The sequence below is a fragment of the Bos javanicus genome, chromosome X (genome assembly GCF_032452875.1).
Source record: "Bos javanicus breed banteng chromosome X, ARS-OSU_banteng_1.0, whole genome shotgun sequence".
Lineage (NCBI taxonomy): Eukaryota > Metazoa > Chordata > Mammalia > Artiodactyla > Bovidae > Bos > Bos javanicus.
Window position 1 is genome coordinate 144039070 of NC_083897.1, and position 15715 is coordinate 144054784.

The 15715-nt window shown below is 55.5% G+C and overlaps 1 protein-coding gene and 1 long non-coding RNA gene across 7 annotated transcripts in view; one reads left to right on the forward strand and one right to left on the reverse strand.

Annotated features, from left to right (window-relative positions):
• P2RY8 (P2Y receptor family member 8) overlaps positions 1-11204 on the forward strand; it is a 45660-nt gene extending 34456 nt beyond the window's left edge. For 3 of the 6 annotated variants that reach the window (XM_061408277.1, XM_061408276.1, XM_061408278.1), the window contains one exon: positions 9673-11204. In XM_061408277.1, the coding sequence (XP_061264261.1) occupies positions 9715-10779 (1065 nt within the window). In that variant the 5' untranslated portion in view covers positions 9673-9714 and the 3' untranslated portion in view covers positions 10780-11204. The remainder of the gene's footprint in view (positions 1-9672) is intronic. The other 3 variants (XM_061408273.1, XM_061408275.1, XM_061408274.1) reach the window with 2 other exon arrangements.
• A 2195-nt stretch (positions 11205-13399) lies between these two features.
• Positions 13400-15700, reverse strand: LOC133242183 (uncharacterized). Its single transcript, XR_009734798.1, has 3 exons — positions 14450-15700; positions 13901-13969; positions 13400-13547 (listed from the first exon to the last, which is right to left on the reverse strand). It is a non-coding gene; the product is annotated as an uncharacterized LOC133242183 (long non-coding RNA).
• Between the last annotated feature and the right edge of the window lie 15 nt (positions 15701-15715).

Here is a 15715-nt window from a genome sequence, read left to right on the forward strand (position 1 = left end):
TGGGTTCCTTCTGAAGGCTGTGGCTGGGAATCTTTTCCACGCCTCCATCCCAGCCTCTGGGCTTCCCTGGTGGCTCGGATGGTAACGAACCCGCCTGCCAACGCAGGAGACACAGGTTCGATCCCCGAGTCAAGAAGATCCCCTGGAGAAGGGAAGAGCAGCCCACTCCAGTGTTCTGGCCTGGAGAATCCCATGGACAGAGGAGCCTGGCGGGGCTATGGTCCACGGGGTCGTAAAGGGTCAGACACGACTGAAGCGACTCAAACTTTCACTTGTCACTTCGTCTCGGCTTCTGGTGTTTCCTGGCCCATCCTTGGCGTTCCTTGGCTTATTGAAGCATCTTCTCCACCTCTGCCTCCATTTGTGCCCGGCCGTCTCCCTCCTTCTGCCCAATGCCTCCCTGCATTTTTAATATTTATATCCTTCTTGCTGCATTGCATGTTAGCTGTGGTACTCAGGGTCTCCATTGCAGCTCACAGGGTCCAGGCTGCTCAGACTCCAGCTGACATCTGAAGGCTCAGTCCTGTGGCTCGCAGGTCGAGTTGCCCCAAGGCAAGTGAAATCTTAATTCCCCTACCAGGTATCAAACCTGTGTCTCCTACCTCGGAAGGCAGATTCCCAACCCTTGTACCACCAGGGAAATCCCCCTTAACGTCCCCTTTTTATAAGGACACCGGTCATAGCAGACACGTTTCTCCTCTCGCTCCAATAAGACCTCATGCGTGGTCAGTCGCTTCAGTTGTGTCCGACTGTCTGCAATCCCATGGACTGCAGCCTGCCAGGCTCCTCTGTCCATGGGATTCTCCAGGCAATGACACTGGAGTGGGTTTCCATGCCCTCCTCCAGGAGATCTTACCATCCCAGGGATCGAACCCGCATCTCTTGCATTTGCAGGCAGGTTCTTTACCCACTGAGCCAACTCGGAAGTCCAGACGGACCTCACGTGAACCTAAAAGAATTACATCTGCAAAGACACACCCCCTCTCCCCGCCTTGGAACGAAGGCAACCCTTTTACATACAGCAAGTTAGAGCTTCAGCCTGAACTTGAAAGGGGGAGACACAATTCACCCGTGACAGCCACAGAGTTTCCGGCATCTTTTCTGTGTCACCCCCATGGTCAACCAGAAAACCCATCGCAGCTTCCTCTCCTGGGCAGGTTCACAAACATTGCCCGGGGCCTCGGATCAAGGGCAAGAGGGCAGGATCTCCCACACGAGGCCGACGACTCACCCCTTCCCTGGCAGGCAGTGGCCGGAATGTCTGGGCGTGATGGTCAGATTCCAAAGCGGCCTTGTGTAGCTGCCAGCTCTCCATGATTTGCCACTTGGAAAGTCTTCTGTCCACGCTCGTGACTTAGCCCTGATGCTGGCGGGGACCCGGCTGGACTCAGCTAGAACCCTCCCCTCCGGGATGTACTGAGGTCTGAACAGCTCTTAGAGGTCTTCTCCTTGATGCCTAAAGCGGGGGACCAGCAAAGATGTACCCACATCCTGACCCCCTGGAACCCACGAGTGGGGAGAACAATGTGGTCTCTGCGGATGTCATGAAGGGAAGGGCCTGACATGAGGCCCTCCTGGATTCTGAGCTGTGCTGTGCTCAGTCGTTCAGGCGTGTCCGACTCTCTGTGACCCCATGGACTGTAGCCCACCAGGCTCCTCTGTCCATGGGATTCTCCAGGCCAGAATACCAGAGTGGGTTGCCATGCCCTCCTCCAGGGGATCTTCCCGACCCAGGGATAGAACCCAGGTCTCTCCTACTGCAGGCAAATTCTTTACCATCTGAGTCAGCAGGGAAACCCAAGAATAACTGGAGTGGGTTGCCATTCCCTTCCCAGGGGATGTTTCCCACCCAGGAATCGAACCCAGGCCTCCTTCAATGTAGGCAGATTCTTTTCCAGCTGAGCCACCAGGGAAGCCCCCTCCTGGATGGGGGTGGCCCTAAACGCAATGACAAGTAACCTTCCACAAAGTTCATCAGTCAGTGACTCTAAGATATTTTTTGAAATCCTGCCAATAGATGATGGGCACCTACATAAAGATTCTGGATATTATAAAATAATTAGCCTCCAATAAAATTAATTAAAAAAGCAATGCCCAAAAAAAGATTCTCTAAAGATGAGTGCATTAACTATCATGATCGAATTTCAGAAGAAATCCACCTGTTGTTTGCTGAGTTATTTATAGGGCTATTGCTCAGTGGCGTGGTGTAGTGGGTTGAAGGCTGCCCCCCTAAGATTCATGCCCACTCAGAAAATCAGGCCGGGCATTATTAGGAAACAGGGTCTCTGCAGAGGTGACAGAATGAAGGGTCTGAGATGAGGTCCTCCTGGATGGGGGTGGCCCTAAACCCAGGGACAGGGTCCTTATAAGACAGCAAAGAGGAGAGACACGGATGCAGAGGGGAAGCCACGTGGAGACGGAGGCAGAGACGGGAGGGAGGCGGCCACCAGCTCAGGGACGGATGCCTGGAGCCCCCAGAAGCTGGAAGAGTTGGAAGGACCCTCCCCTGGGGCCTCTGCAGGGAGCTCAGCCCTGGGACTCCTTGACCTTAAAGGATAGATGTCTATTTTCACCAGCTCCCCAGTTTGTGGCCCTCCGTTAGGACAGTCCAGGACACCCCCCAGTTACTGGTCTAGCTACTATTTATGGACACACCCAGGCTGACAGCGTGGTTTGCCGTCGCTGAGTCCCTTGGCCCCACGACCACCCTCAGAGGGTGAGTCTCTATCCATGATATGACAGATAAGGACTTTGAGGGTCTGGGTGGACAGGACCTCACAGCCTGCCTCTTCCCAACCCTTCCTGCACCCGGCAGCTGTGAGCTCTGTGTGGTTAAGTCATCCCAGGATTCTCGACCCAGGATTCAAACCTGGGCCTCCTGGGCCAGTAAGATCCCCTGGAGGAGGGCATGGCAACTCACTGCAGTGTTCTTGCCTGGAGAATCCCATGGACAGAGGAGCCTGGTGGGCTACAGTCCGTGGGGTCGCAAAGAGTCGGACACGACTGAGCGAGTAAACAGCAACATGCCAGGAGTGAATATTCTGTGGACCGCACGGCAGCACCCATTTGGACTCTGTGATGTCACCAGCTCTCTGAAGCCGTGGCCTTTGAGTGCTTTGGGGCTGAGGGTCCCAGAGCTGCCCCCACAAAGCACCACGACTTGGGTGGCATAAGACCCCTAAGAAACCCAGAAAAGATGCCAGCCCACCCTGGCGCAGGGCTGGGTCATGGCTTCCTTTTGGTCCAGACCCTCCAGTCCCTGTGTGAGCTCAGCCCCAGGAGAACCCCCCAGCGCTTGGGAAGTTTGGGCTGTTGTTGTTGAAAAGACTCACGGGAGGTCCTTAAAGAGCAGTCGTCCCTTTGACTCTGGGCTGTTTTTAACCCAAGCACCTGAGTAAGACCCACCTCAGAAGAGAGAGAAGGACCAGTGTCCTGAGTATGTCTGACCTTCAGATGGTGGGGAATGGAGTCATGGGCTTGCTTTAAGTGTTAGCAGCTAGGTATGCATGGGTGGATGGATAGATGGATAAGTGACTGGATGGATAGATGGATGGATGGGTGAATGGATGGATAAGTGAGCGGATGGATGGATGGATGGATGGATGGGTGAATGGATGGATAAGTGAGTGGATGGATGGATGGATGGATGGATGGGTGGATGAATGGATAAGCGAGTGGATAGATGGATGGATGGATGGGTGGATTAATGGATAAGTGAGTGGATGGATGGATGGGTGGATTAATGGATAAGTGAGTGGATGGATGGATGGATAGACGGATGATTTATGGATGGGTGGGTGGATGGATGATGGATGGATGGGTGGATTAATGGATAAGTGAGTGGATGGATGGATGGATAGACGGATGATTTATGGATGGGTGGGTGGATGGATGATGGATGGATGGATGGATAAGTGAGCGGATGGATGGATGAATGGATGATGTATGGATAGATGGATGGGGGATAGGTGGATGGATGGATGGGTGGATGGATAAGTGAGTGGATGGATGGATGGATGATGGATGGATAGATGGGTGGATGGATGCATGGACTGATAAATGAGTGGATGGATGGTTGGATGGATGGGTAGATAAGTGAGTGGGTAGATGGATGGATGATGGGTGGATAAACAGCATGTGGTCTATTCACACAGTGGAATATGACACAGTCGTGAAAAAAGAGTGAAGCTCTGACACAGGCTACAGCGTGGCTGGACCCTGAACACACGCTGCTCAGTGAGAAAAGCAGACACAGAAGGACACACAGTGTGTGATTCCACTGATACGAAACATCCTGAACAGGCAAATCCGAAGACTCAGAAGGCACACCAGGGCCTGGGAAGACGTGGGAACTCTTAAGGGTACAGCGTCTCCTTTTGAGGGGGATGGACATGCCTGGAGCCAGACAGAGATGATGGTCGTGAAGGCTTGTGAGCCCTGCTCTGTACCACAGAACCCTCCACTTTCAGCATGGCATGATAGGTGAATCTGAGCTCCAGTTTTTAAATGTTTATCTGGGGAAGGGATGCAGGGGTGATGGCCATGGCGTGCAGGGCTTCTTTTCAAGACAATGAGGACGTTCTGGGATTGCGTGATGGGGCTGGTTGCTTCTCTTTGCAAATATACGAAAAACCACTGTAGTGTCTCTGGTGGCTCAGATGGTCAAGAATCGGTCTGCAATGCAGAAGATGCAGGTTTGATCCCTGGGTCAGGAAGACCCCCTGGAGGAGGGCATGGCTGCCCACTCCGGTATTCTTGCCTGGAGAATCCCATGGATGGAGGAGCCTGGCAGGCTATAGTCCATGGAGTCACAGAGAGTCGGACACGACTGAGGGGCTAACGCCCGCAGCGCTACGTCGACTTTGCAGAGGTGACCTTGATGATGTTTTCCTGGTGGCTCTGTAAAGCCGTTAAGAAGAGAGGTCGACGGGCATGGGGGGTTCCCAGGAGCCAAGGGCGCACGGGCTGCAGCTCTGTGCAAGCTTGTGTGTGATGCCTGCATGTAGCTTCCTGCAGAACCTCCGCCCCACACCGCACCCTGCGGCCCCCAAGCCTGCAGGCTGCCCCGTGCCTCTGGCAAAGAGTCACCTCTGCCTGCCCAGCACCCCGGGGACCGTCTTGTGGTCGCCAGCAACTGTTTCTGGCTCATTTCACGCCACTTCCATCCCTCACCCCCTGGGCCTCCGCCCCGCCCGCGGCTTTGGGAGCCGGCCGCATCTGTTAGATGTGATTTCTTTATGAATCAGCCGTGCGTCGCCGTGCTGCAGGGGAGGGGGCTGCCTGCCCGGTCTCCGAGACGGGCACAGGTGAAAGCTTGGGGGGGCCCCCGGGGGGCTGGTGGTGGTGGTGTGGTGGGGGGAGGCGGCAGCTTCGGGGTGCAGACGGAGGCCTCCTGGACGCCCACGTGGCTTCTCTGCGGGGGCCAGCCGCTGTGTTATGCAAATGAAGTCTCTTTTGAAGCTCCCACCAGGAGGTTATGACAGATCCGGGGGAAGGAAGGGGGGGGCGGTCATCACCGGGCAGAAGTGGAAAAGTGTGTTAGCCGCTGACTTGTAGTCCGACTCTGTGACCCCGTGGACTGTAGCCCCGCCAGGCTCTTGTGTCCGTGGGATGCTCTGGACAAGAATACTGGAGTGGGTTGCCATGCCCTCCTCTAGGGGATCTTCCCCAACCTGGGATCAAACCCAGGTCTCCTGCACTGCAGGCAGATTCCTGACCATCTGAGCCCCCAGGGGAGCCCCCAGCAGGGTCCCCGCCCCCCAGTGCCACTCGATGGGGGAGGCTGAGCTTTCTGTCTCCAGCTCTGTGCACCCCCCCATCTTCTCAGATTCCCCCCACCCCCCCCGACTGTGGACACGCAGTAGTCTCCTAGTCCCCCCAGCCCCATCCCCTCCCCGAGTTCCCCTTTCCCCTACAGATCAGAGACCTCTGTCCTCTCCACTGTCCCCCACCATGTGGCCTCCACGTGTGATCCTGAGACGTTGGGGACATTTTGCTCCTGAACCCCAAAGATGGATGGAGGTTGGGGGCCGTGAGGTGTGGGGTTGCACCCCACACACACCATCACAACTGTACGATTGCACCTGGCCGTGAGCTAGTGGTGTGGAAAGTTTCCTACTCAAAGCGAAACCAGGGTCATTTTTAAATGGGTTTGAGGAACCTCGTTCGGCACACCCCCACCGCAGATGTTACATCTCCTGCGGAGGAACAGACAGATGCCCCGGGGTGCCAGGGTCCGAGAGGGGAGCTGCAATGCCATGAGCCTTGAAGGGCCCGGCGACTCAGGGGCCATGATTCCTGCCAACAGACACCCTGGGGATGCACACCCTCCCCGGACCGCACCAGCAGGTGTCCCACTGCAAGGCGCACGTGAGCCAGGGGGCGTCTTCCGGGCCTGAGCTATAACGGGGGTGGCACCCGGTTGCCCAGCTGAGCCCCACACCCTGATTTCTGGAGCCCCGATATCAGGCGCGCATACACACACACAGACACGGTGAAAAACAGAAGTGATAGCTTCAGCCACAGGAAAAATAGCAACTTCATCAGGTGGCTGAGACAGTGAAGAATCCACCTGCAATGCAGGAGACCCGGGTTTGATCCCTGGGTTGGGAAGATCCCCCGGAGGAGGGCATGGCTTGCCTGCAAAAACCCTGTCGACAGAGAAGGCTGGCAGGGTACAGTCCGTGGGGTTGCAGAGTCGGATGCGACTGAATGGAGTGAACAAAGAGATAACAAAACCATCCCCCAGACTTTGAAAAAACCAACAGAAATGAACTGCGAGCTGCCTTTGGGTTGCATTTACATAAGAAGTTACAAAGAAAGTGACCCTGGGAACCCACTGTGTCCAGAAGGCGGAGGGCAGGCAGCCCCAGGAATTGCTTCTCCCCTGGGCCCTGGGCCCCTTTCTCTGTGTGAGTCTGAGGGGCCAGCCAGTCACGAGCAAGGTGCTCCGGGGACTTGTCTGTTTTGAGCGGGGAGGAAGGTCAGCAGGAAAAAACAGAAGTTCAAGAGTGCAAGTTTCAGGTTCCAGCAGCAGGAGGAGTCAGCACAGAACTCACCGTCTCCAGCAGGCTGGCACTTCCAGTCAGGCTGCAGGGCGTCTTACCAGCCCATGCTAAATCATTCAGTCGTGTCTGATGCTTTGCGACCCCATGGACTGTAGCCCACCAGGCTTCTCTGTCCATGGGATTCCCCAGGCAAGAATACTGGAGTGGGTTGCCATTTCCTCCTCCAGGGGATTTTCCCAACCCAGGGATCGGACTAGGCCCTCCCGCACTGCAGGCAGACTTTCTGGCATCTAAGCCACGAGAAAAGCCCACAACTGAATACACATGTGTTTATATATATACATACACACGCATGTATATACCAGATTTATATCTGTGTGTTATGTATAGACACACACACATATGTACATGCAGTGGGCTTCCCTGGTGGCACCAGCGGTAGAGAACGCAGGTGTCAACTTAGGAGACCTGAGTGCGATCCCTGGGTCAGGAAGATCCCCTGGAGGAGGGCACGGCAACTCTCTCCAGTACTGTTGCCTGGAGAATCCCACGGACAGAGGAGCCTGGTGGGCTACGGTCCAGAGGGTCACCAAAAAGTCAGACACCAGTGCAGTGACTAAGAATGCATACATGCAGTATGGTGTGTGTGTATATGTCTCACACACACACACACACACATACATATACACATGCAATGGGCTTCCCTGCTGGCTCAGGTAAAGAATATTCTGCAGACAAAGACTCCACCTGCAGTGCGGGAGATCTGGGTTCCACCCCTGGATTGGGATGATCCCCTGGAGAAGGGAAAGGCTACCCACTCCAGTATTCTGGCCTAGAGAATTCCATGGACTGTATAGTCCATAGGGTCCCAAAGAGTCAGACACGCCTGAGTGACTTTCACTTTTTTCACATACATGCAACATGGTGTGTGTGTCTATATGTCACACACATATAAATGTATACATGCAAATGGTATGTGTGTGTATCACACATATAAATATGTATATACATACAATATGGGGTGTGTGTCACACACACACATATATACATATTTACATGCAATATGGTGTGTGTGTCTATATCACATATATATACATATATACAGACAATATGGTGTGTGTGTCACATATATATACATTCAGTTCAATTCAGTTCAGTCGCTCAGTCGTGTCCAACTCTCTGCGACCCCATGAATAGTAGCACACCAGGCCTCCCTGTCCATCACCATCTCCCGGAGTTCACTCAAACTCATGTCCATCGAGTCGGTGATGCCATCCAGCCATCTCATCCTCTGTCGTCCCCTTCTCCTCCTGTCCCCAATCCCTCCCAGCATCAGAGTCTTTTCCAATGAGTCAACTCTTCACATGACGTGGCCAAAGTACTGGAGTTTCAGCTTTAGCATCATTCCTTCCAAAGAAATCCCAGGGCTGATCTACTTCAGAATGGACTAGTTGCATCTCCTTGCAGTCCAGGGAACTCTCAAGCGTCTTCTCCAACACCACAGTTCAAAAGCATCAATTCTTCGGTGCTCAGCTTTCTTCACAGTCCAACTCTCACATCCATACATGACCACAGGAAAAACCATAGCCTTGACTAGATGGACCTTTGTTGGCAAAGTAATGTCTCTGCTTTTAAATATGCTATCGAGGTTGGTCATAACTTTCCTTCCAAGGAGTAAGTGTCTTTTAATTTCATTGCAGTCACCATCTGCAGTGATTTTGGAGCCACCCAAAGTAAGGTCTGACACTGTTTCCACTGTTTCCTCATCTATTTCCCATGAAGTGATGGGACCGGATGCCATGATCTTTGTTTTCTGAATGTTGAGCTTTAAGCCAACTTTTTCACTCTCCTGTTTCACTTTCATCAAGAGGCTCTTTAGTTCCTCTTCACTTTCTGCCATAAGGGTGGTGTCATCTGCATATCTGAGGTCATTGATATTTCTCCTGGCAATCTTGATTCCAGCCTGTGCTTCCTCCGGCCCAGCGTTTCTCATGATGTACTCTGCATAGAAGTTAAATAAACAGGGTGACAATATACAGACTTGACGTACTCCTTTTCGTATTTGAAACCAGTCTGTTGTTCCATGTCCAGTTCTAACTGTTGCTTTCAGACCTGCATACATGTTTCTCAGGAGGCAGGTCAGGTGGTCTGGTATTCCCATCTCTTTCAGAATTTTCCACAGTTTATTGTGATCCACCCAGTCAAAGGCTTTGGCATAGTCAATAAAGCAGAAATAGGTGTTTTTCTGGAACTCTCTTGCCTTTTTCATGATCTATACATGCAATATGGTGTGTGTGTATGTATCACATATATATATATATACATATACACGTACAATATGGCATGTGTATATATACATCACATATACAGATATATACATGCAATATGGTGTGTGTGTCACACATATATACATATATAATGCAATGTGGTGTGTGTGTGTATATCACATATATAGATATATACACATAATATGGTATGTGTGTCATATATATATGTAATGTGTGTGTGTCTATATCACACGTGCATATACCATAGGACATCAGCGCTCCCGCGAACGTGTGTGTGCACCCGTGACGCTCCCGTGTGTCCGCCCCTCTCCCAGGACACCCCGTCCTCCGGCGCCTCTCACCTGCCCGGTACCCCCCTTTCCCTCCTTGTCTTGCAGATCGGCACCCCGTATCCCGAGGCCACCCCCAACGGCTGCAGCATGGACGTGAACATGACGCGCCCGGACAACGCCACCATCCTGATGCTGCGCGACCCGGCCATCGCGGTGGTGCTGCCGGTGGTGTACTCGCTGGTGGCGCTGGTGAGCATCCCCGGCAACCTGTTCTCGCTGTGGGTGCTCTGCCGGCACATCGGGCCCAAGACGCCGTCGGTCATCTTCATGATCAACCTGAGCGTCACGGACCTCATGCTGGCCTGCGTGCTGCCGTTCCAGATCTACTACCACTGCAACGGCAACCACTGGGTGTTCGGCGTGCTGCTCTGCAACGCCGTCACCGTGGCCTTCTACGCCAACATGTACTCGTCCATCCTCACCATGACCTGCATCAGCGTGGACCGCTTCCTGGGCGTCGTGTACCCGCTGGCGTCCGCACGGTGGCGCCGCCGCCGCTACGCGCTGGCGGCCTGCGCCGCCACGTGGCTGCTGCTGCTGGCGGCGCTGTCCCCGCTGGCGCGCACCGACCTCACCTACGCGGTGGACGCGCTGGGCATCGTCACCTGCTTCGACGTGCTCAAGTCCAACATGCTGCCCAGCGTGGCCATGTGGGCCGCCTTCCTCTTCACGCTCTTCGTCGTGCTCTTCCTCATCCCCTTCGTGGTCACCGTGGCCTGCTACACCGCCACCATCCTGACGCTGCTGCGCTCCGCCGACCGCCACGGCCGCGCGCAGCGGCGCCGCGCCGTCTCCCTGGCCGCCGTGGTGCTGCTCGCCTTCGTCGCCTGCTTCGCCCCCAACAACTTCGTGCTCCTGGTGCACATGGTCAGCCGCCTCTTCCTGGGCCGCAGCTACTACCACATCTACAAGCTCACGCTCTGCCTCAGCTGCCTCAACAACTGCCTGGACCCCTTCGTCTACTACTTCGCGTCCAGCGAGTTCCAGCTGCGCCTCCGCGACTACCTGGGCTACGGCCCGCTGCCCGCCGCCGACAGCCCCGACAGCCGCCACGAGAGCCTCTTCTCCGGGCGGACCCTGTCCGCGCGCTCCGTGGACGGGCAGGAGGCGCCCGAGAGGCCCAGCGTGAAACGGCAGGAGAGCGTGTTCTGAGACAGGCACCCCTCATCGCGAGTGGAGCGGGGGGCGTTGAGGGACAGCAGGGGTCTTTGGGGCCTCTTTTCGGTCACTCCGGGTGCGCTGGGATTCAGCCGGACCACGCTGGACGGGCCCCTTCTCTGCCTGCCGCCTCCCCGCCGACCGCCCCCAGCCACAGCAGGTCCTCCTGGGGTCTGCGGTGCTTCCTGGCCTGACCCCTGCGATCCTTTGAGGACCGGGCGAGACCAGCGAGCACACGAGCCCGCAGCAGCCCCCCGCAGCTGTGAGGTTTTGAAAAGATGATGGACCACAGTTCCTGGAGTGCCCAGGATGCTGAGACAGCAGGTCGTCAGGGTCTGCCTGAAATAACCTCTGTGCATCACAGGGAGAAGCATAGGATAAGTTCAGGGTTCCCTCAGGGGGGTGGGGTGGGGGGGTGGAGAAGAAAACATCTCTGAAGGCTGTAAGGTGATACCTGGCAGGGGCCAGTTGGGAGGGGCTCGGGGAGACCCCCAGGGCAGGGTGGCTGCAAAGCAGGTGACATCCCCCCATCAGACCTCAGAGATGCTGGTGGGATTGTGAGCCGATGTTACCGGAGCAGTTGGTCCCCCGACATCATTGCTTGGGAATGAGAACCACACACGCGTGTGGCGGAGTGGATGGTGTCCCAACCCTGCAAATCCACGTCTGCCCGGAATATGAGTGTGACCTACAGGATCAGGGTGGCCCTAGACCCCGTGACAGGGTCCTTAAAAGACACCAAAGAGGAGAGACACGGACACAGAGGAGAAGCCACGTGGAGATGGAGGCAGAGACGGGAGGGAGGCGGCCACCAGCCCAGAGATGGACACCCGGAGCCCCCAGAAGCCGGAAGAGGCGGGGAGGACCCTCCCCTGGAGACTCTGCAGGGAGCTCAGCCCTGGGACACACAGACCTCAGACGTGTGGTCCCCAGGACTCGGGGAGGATGGATGCCTCTCTGGGGCGTTAAGCCCCTCATTTATAGAACTGTCACAGCTGCCCTAGGAGACCCCTGCAGTCTGCAATTCTGAGACTGGGCCTCTGGCCACTGGCCGGGTGGTTCTAGGGGTCGCAGTGCCTGGTGCTGGCTCCTGGGGCGGGACCTGCATAGGGCAGTCCATGCTCTTGGCGGGGAGAAGGACTCGCCTGGGGGTCCCATCCATCCCCATCCCCACCAGGGGAGGCCACACAGGGGACAGCGTCCAAGCCAGTCCGCAGTGTTTGCACAGGGCATCCATCCTCCCCGAGTCAGCAGTGTTTGCACAGGGCAGAGACCCACCGTCTGCTGCTTTCAGAATGCCGACCAGACACGCCCCCTGCCCGAGAAAGGACATTCGCCCACGGGTGGCTGGAGAAGGGCCGGCTTCAAGGACTCGGATCGCCCCAGGATGGTGTGTAGTCCACCCGCTCTTCCCAACTGTTCCCAGAGCCAAGGCCCTAGAAAGTCAGGTCGCCACGACAACAGTCCGGAGGCAGAAAAACCCTGACCCAGCAAGACAGTGGCGGCCACGTCCTGGGCGTGGGCTTCCAGCGTCTGACTCTAAAAAGCTGTGAAAAACCTCAAACCACCCTCACGGAACCGTCTTCTTGCTGAGCTGAGAACAAGCATCACCATTTGAATTCGGAGGAAGCCGGTCTAAGCAATAACACTGCCCCTCACCACCCCCACCCCCCAGCCCTCAATGGGTGTGACGTCCATCCAGCCTTTGGGTCCCAGAGAGCTCAGGTCACATTTCATCACCATCGTCACCAACAGTTCGTTGTCCAGCCCCTCTGGGCCACCGACATCTCCCTGATTTCTGCGTCCCAAGGACCCCCAGTTCCACTGAAGTTGCCCAGTATCCAACAGCATCTTCAGGGACCCGTCGGCCTTTCCGAGGGGTGCCTGTCGGATCACTGAAAATCCCAGGGCTGGATTTCCTTCTGTTTCAGCAGGTTAATAATATTGTTCTTGTTCAGTCGCTCAGTCGTGTCCGACTCTTTGCGACCCCATGGACTGCAGCACACCAGGCTTCCCTGTCCTTCACCATCTCCCGAACTCTGCTGAAACTCATGTCCATCGAGTCAGTGATGCCATCCAACCATCTCCTCCTCTGTCATCCCCTTCCCCTCCCGCCTTCAATCTCCCAGCATCAAGGTCTTTCCCAAAAAGTCAGCTCTTCGCGTCAGGTGGTTAGAGTATGACATCTCTTTTCTCGAACCTGTTTTAAAACACCCACACTGAAGGCATGCGGTTTGCTGGAAATCGTCAGACGAAGACATTGATTTATTGTTTTTTCCCAGTGTCTGCTGTGTCTTTGGAAACCTGTGATCCTGCCATTTCACTGACATTTCTCAGTGCTGTTAAAAAGCCTCAAGAGCAGGAATGCGTGTAAATGAAGGAACTGCATTGGAGTCCCTGAGGGGGACGGAATATGTCCGATGGAATGACTGCGTAGGGTCTCGATGCTATGTTGACAACTGCTCTTTAAATCTAGAACTTCTTCAAAATAAACCATCTTTTTTTTTTTCTAAGCAAGATGTTTGTTTTAACCTAGCAATGAAGAGTTTATCCTAACTCCACACAGGGGTGCACATGTGCTAAGTCGCTCAGCCGTGTCTGACTCTTGGCAATCCCGTGGACTACAGCCCGCCAGGCTCCTCCGACCATTGGATTCTCCGGGCAAGAATACTGGAGTGGGTGGCCATGTCCTCCTCCAGGGGATCTTCCCAATCCAGGGATTGAACCCAGGTCTCCCACATTGCTGGCGGATTCTTTACCATCTGAACCACCAGGGAAGCCCAATATATAGCATATTCCATGATATACCATATATATATATATAGGGGCTTCCCTGGGGGTGCAGTGGTAAAGAATCTGCCTGCAAGGCAAGAGACCCAGGTTCTTATATACAGTCACATGAACACAAAGATATGTATTAGTTTAAATATACGTGGTATGAATTAGTCAGGGGTCATCTTGCTTCTCAGCACTGGGGGCAGGGGCTGCCCCTGGCATGTGGTGGGGGGAGAACAGAGCTGCTCCACACCCCACAGTGCACAGGACACCCCCCATAGAGACTCGTCCAGCCCCAGACGGCGGTAGGGCAGAGACTCTGACCAGACATGACTCTTACCTACTTAATCTGTCATCTCTCGTTATCTACGTATGTATCCATCCATCCGTCAGTCAGATCTGTTGGTTTCTATAGTATAAATAAATAAAGTGTAGTATCCATCCATCCATCCATCCATCATCATCTATCTATCCATTCATCCATCCATCCATCCAGTCTATCTATCCATCCATCTGTCATATCTATCTATCCATTCATCCATCCATCATATCTATGATCTATTTATCCATTCATCCATCATATCTATCATCTATTTATCTATCCATACATCATATCCACCCATCCATCATATCCATCCATCCATCCATCCATCCATATCTATCCATCCATCCATCCATCCAATCCATCCATCCATCCATCCATCATATCTATCCATCATCTATTTATCTATCCATCCATATCTATCCATCCATCCATCTTATCTATCCATCCATCCATGTATCCATCATATCTATCTATCCATCCATCCATTCATCCATATCTATCTATCCATTCATCCATCCATCTATCCATCCATCCATCATATCTATCCATCCGTCCATCACCCACCTCTCCAGCCCTGTCTAGCCGGGGCACTCAGTGAGGGGTGATTCAGTTCCCCGGTGGACAGGACGCGTGCGGACGTCCGGATTCTCACCATTAGTGGGCACCTACTGCCATCTAGTGGACACAGACCAGAGTCGCTACTGAATGCGCTGCAGCCGCCCAGGGCAGCCCCACGAAAATGCATGATCCGGCCCCGAGGGTCAGTAGTGCTTAGGCTGAGAAGGGCCCGCACCCCCAGCGCAGGCCGGGGACCTTTATCTCCACAGACCCCCACTGCACTCTGGGGACCACCATCTGCGCCGACCACCGCGCCCCGAAAACCCTCATCTCCACACACCCACACTGCTTTCCCGGGAGCTCCATCTGCACAGACCACCGCGCCCCGAGACCCCCCCATCTCCACACACCCGCACTGCATTCCGGGGACCTCATCTCCGCCCCCATCAAGCCCCGGGGACACCCGTCTCCGCACCCATCGAGCCCCTGGGACCCCCATCTCCGCCCCCATCAAGTCCTAGAGACCCCCAACTCCGCACCCATCGAGCCCCGGGGACCCCCGTCTCCGCACCCATCAAGTCCTAGAGACCTCCGTCTCCGCACCCATAGAGCCCCGGGGACCCCCCACCTCCCCTCCATCGAGCCCCGGGGACCCCCACCTTCCCCCCATCAAGCCCCGGGGACCCCCATCTCTGCCTCCATCAAGCCACCGGGACCCTCATCTCTGCGTTCCCAAGATGCCTTGCGGGCTCTGGGCCCCGCCCCCCGCCCGAGCCTGGCAGGAATCCCCAGCTGCTGGGGGCGGGGCGAGCTGGAGGCGGGGCTTCGAGGATGGGGCGGGGCTTCGTTCTCGGGCTGCCCGGAAGCGCCGCCGGAGCCCCACCTGCCTCGGGGGAGGGCGGGGCCTTGCGCAGAGAGGCCTGGGCGTGGCTCCAACGGCCGGGGCGGGGCTTAGCTGGTGGCCGGCCTGGAGCGAGCTTTCATTGGTAGTGAGGCCGGGCCGTGGGCGGGCAGAGGCGGGGTTTCGTTGGTGGTGCGGCCTGGGCGAGGTCTTCATTGGTGGTGAGGTCCGGCCGTGGGCTGGCCTGGGGCGGAGCTTCGTTGGTGGCGAGGCTTGGGCGTGGCTCCAACGGACGGGAAGGAAGTTAATGGTGGGCAGGGGCCTGGGGCGGGGCCTGTGCGGGGTGAGGCGAGGTTTCATTGGTGATGAGGCCTGGGCGTGGCTCCAGAGACCGGGCGCCGGGCCTAGAAGGGGGCGGGGCCTGGTGGGGC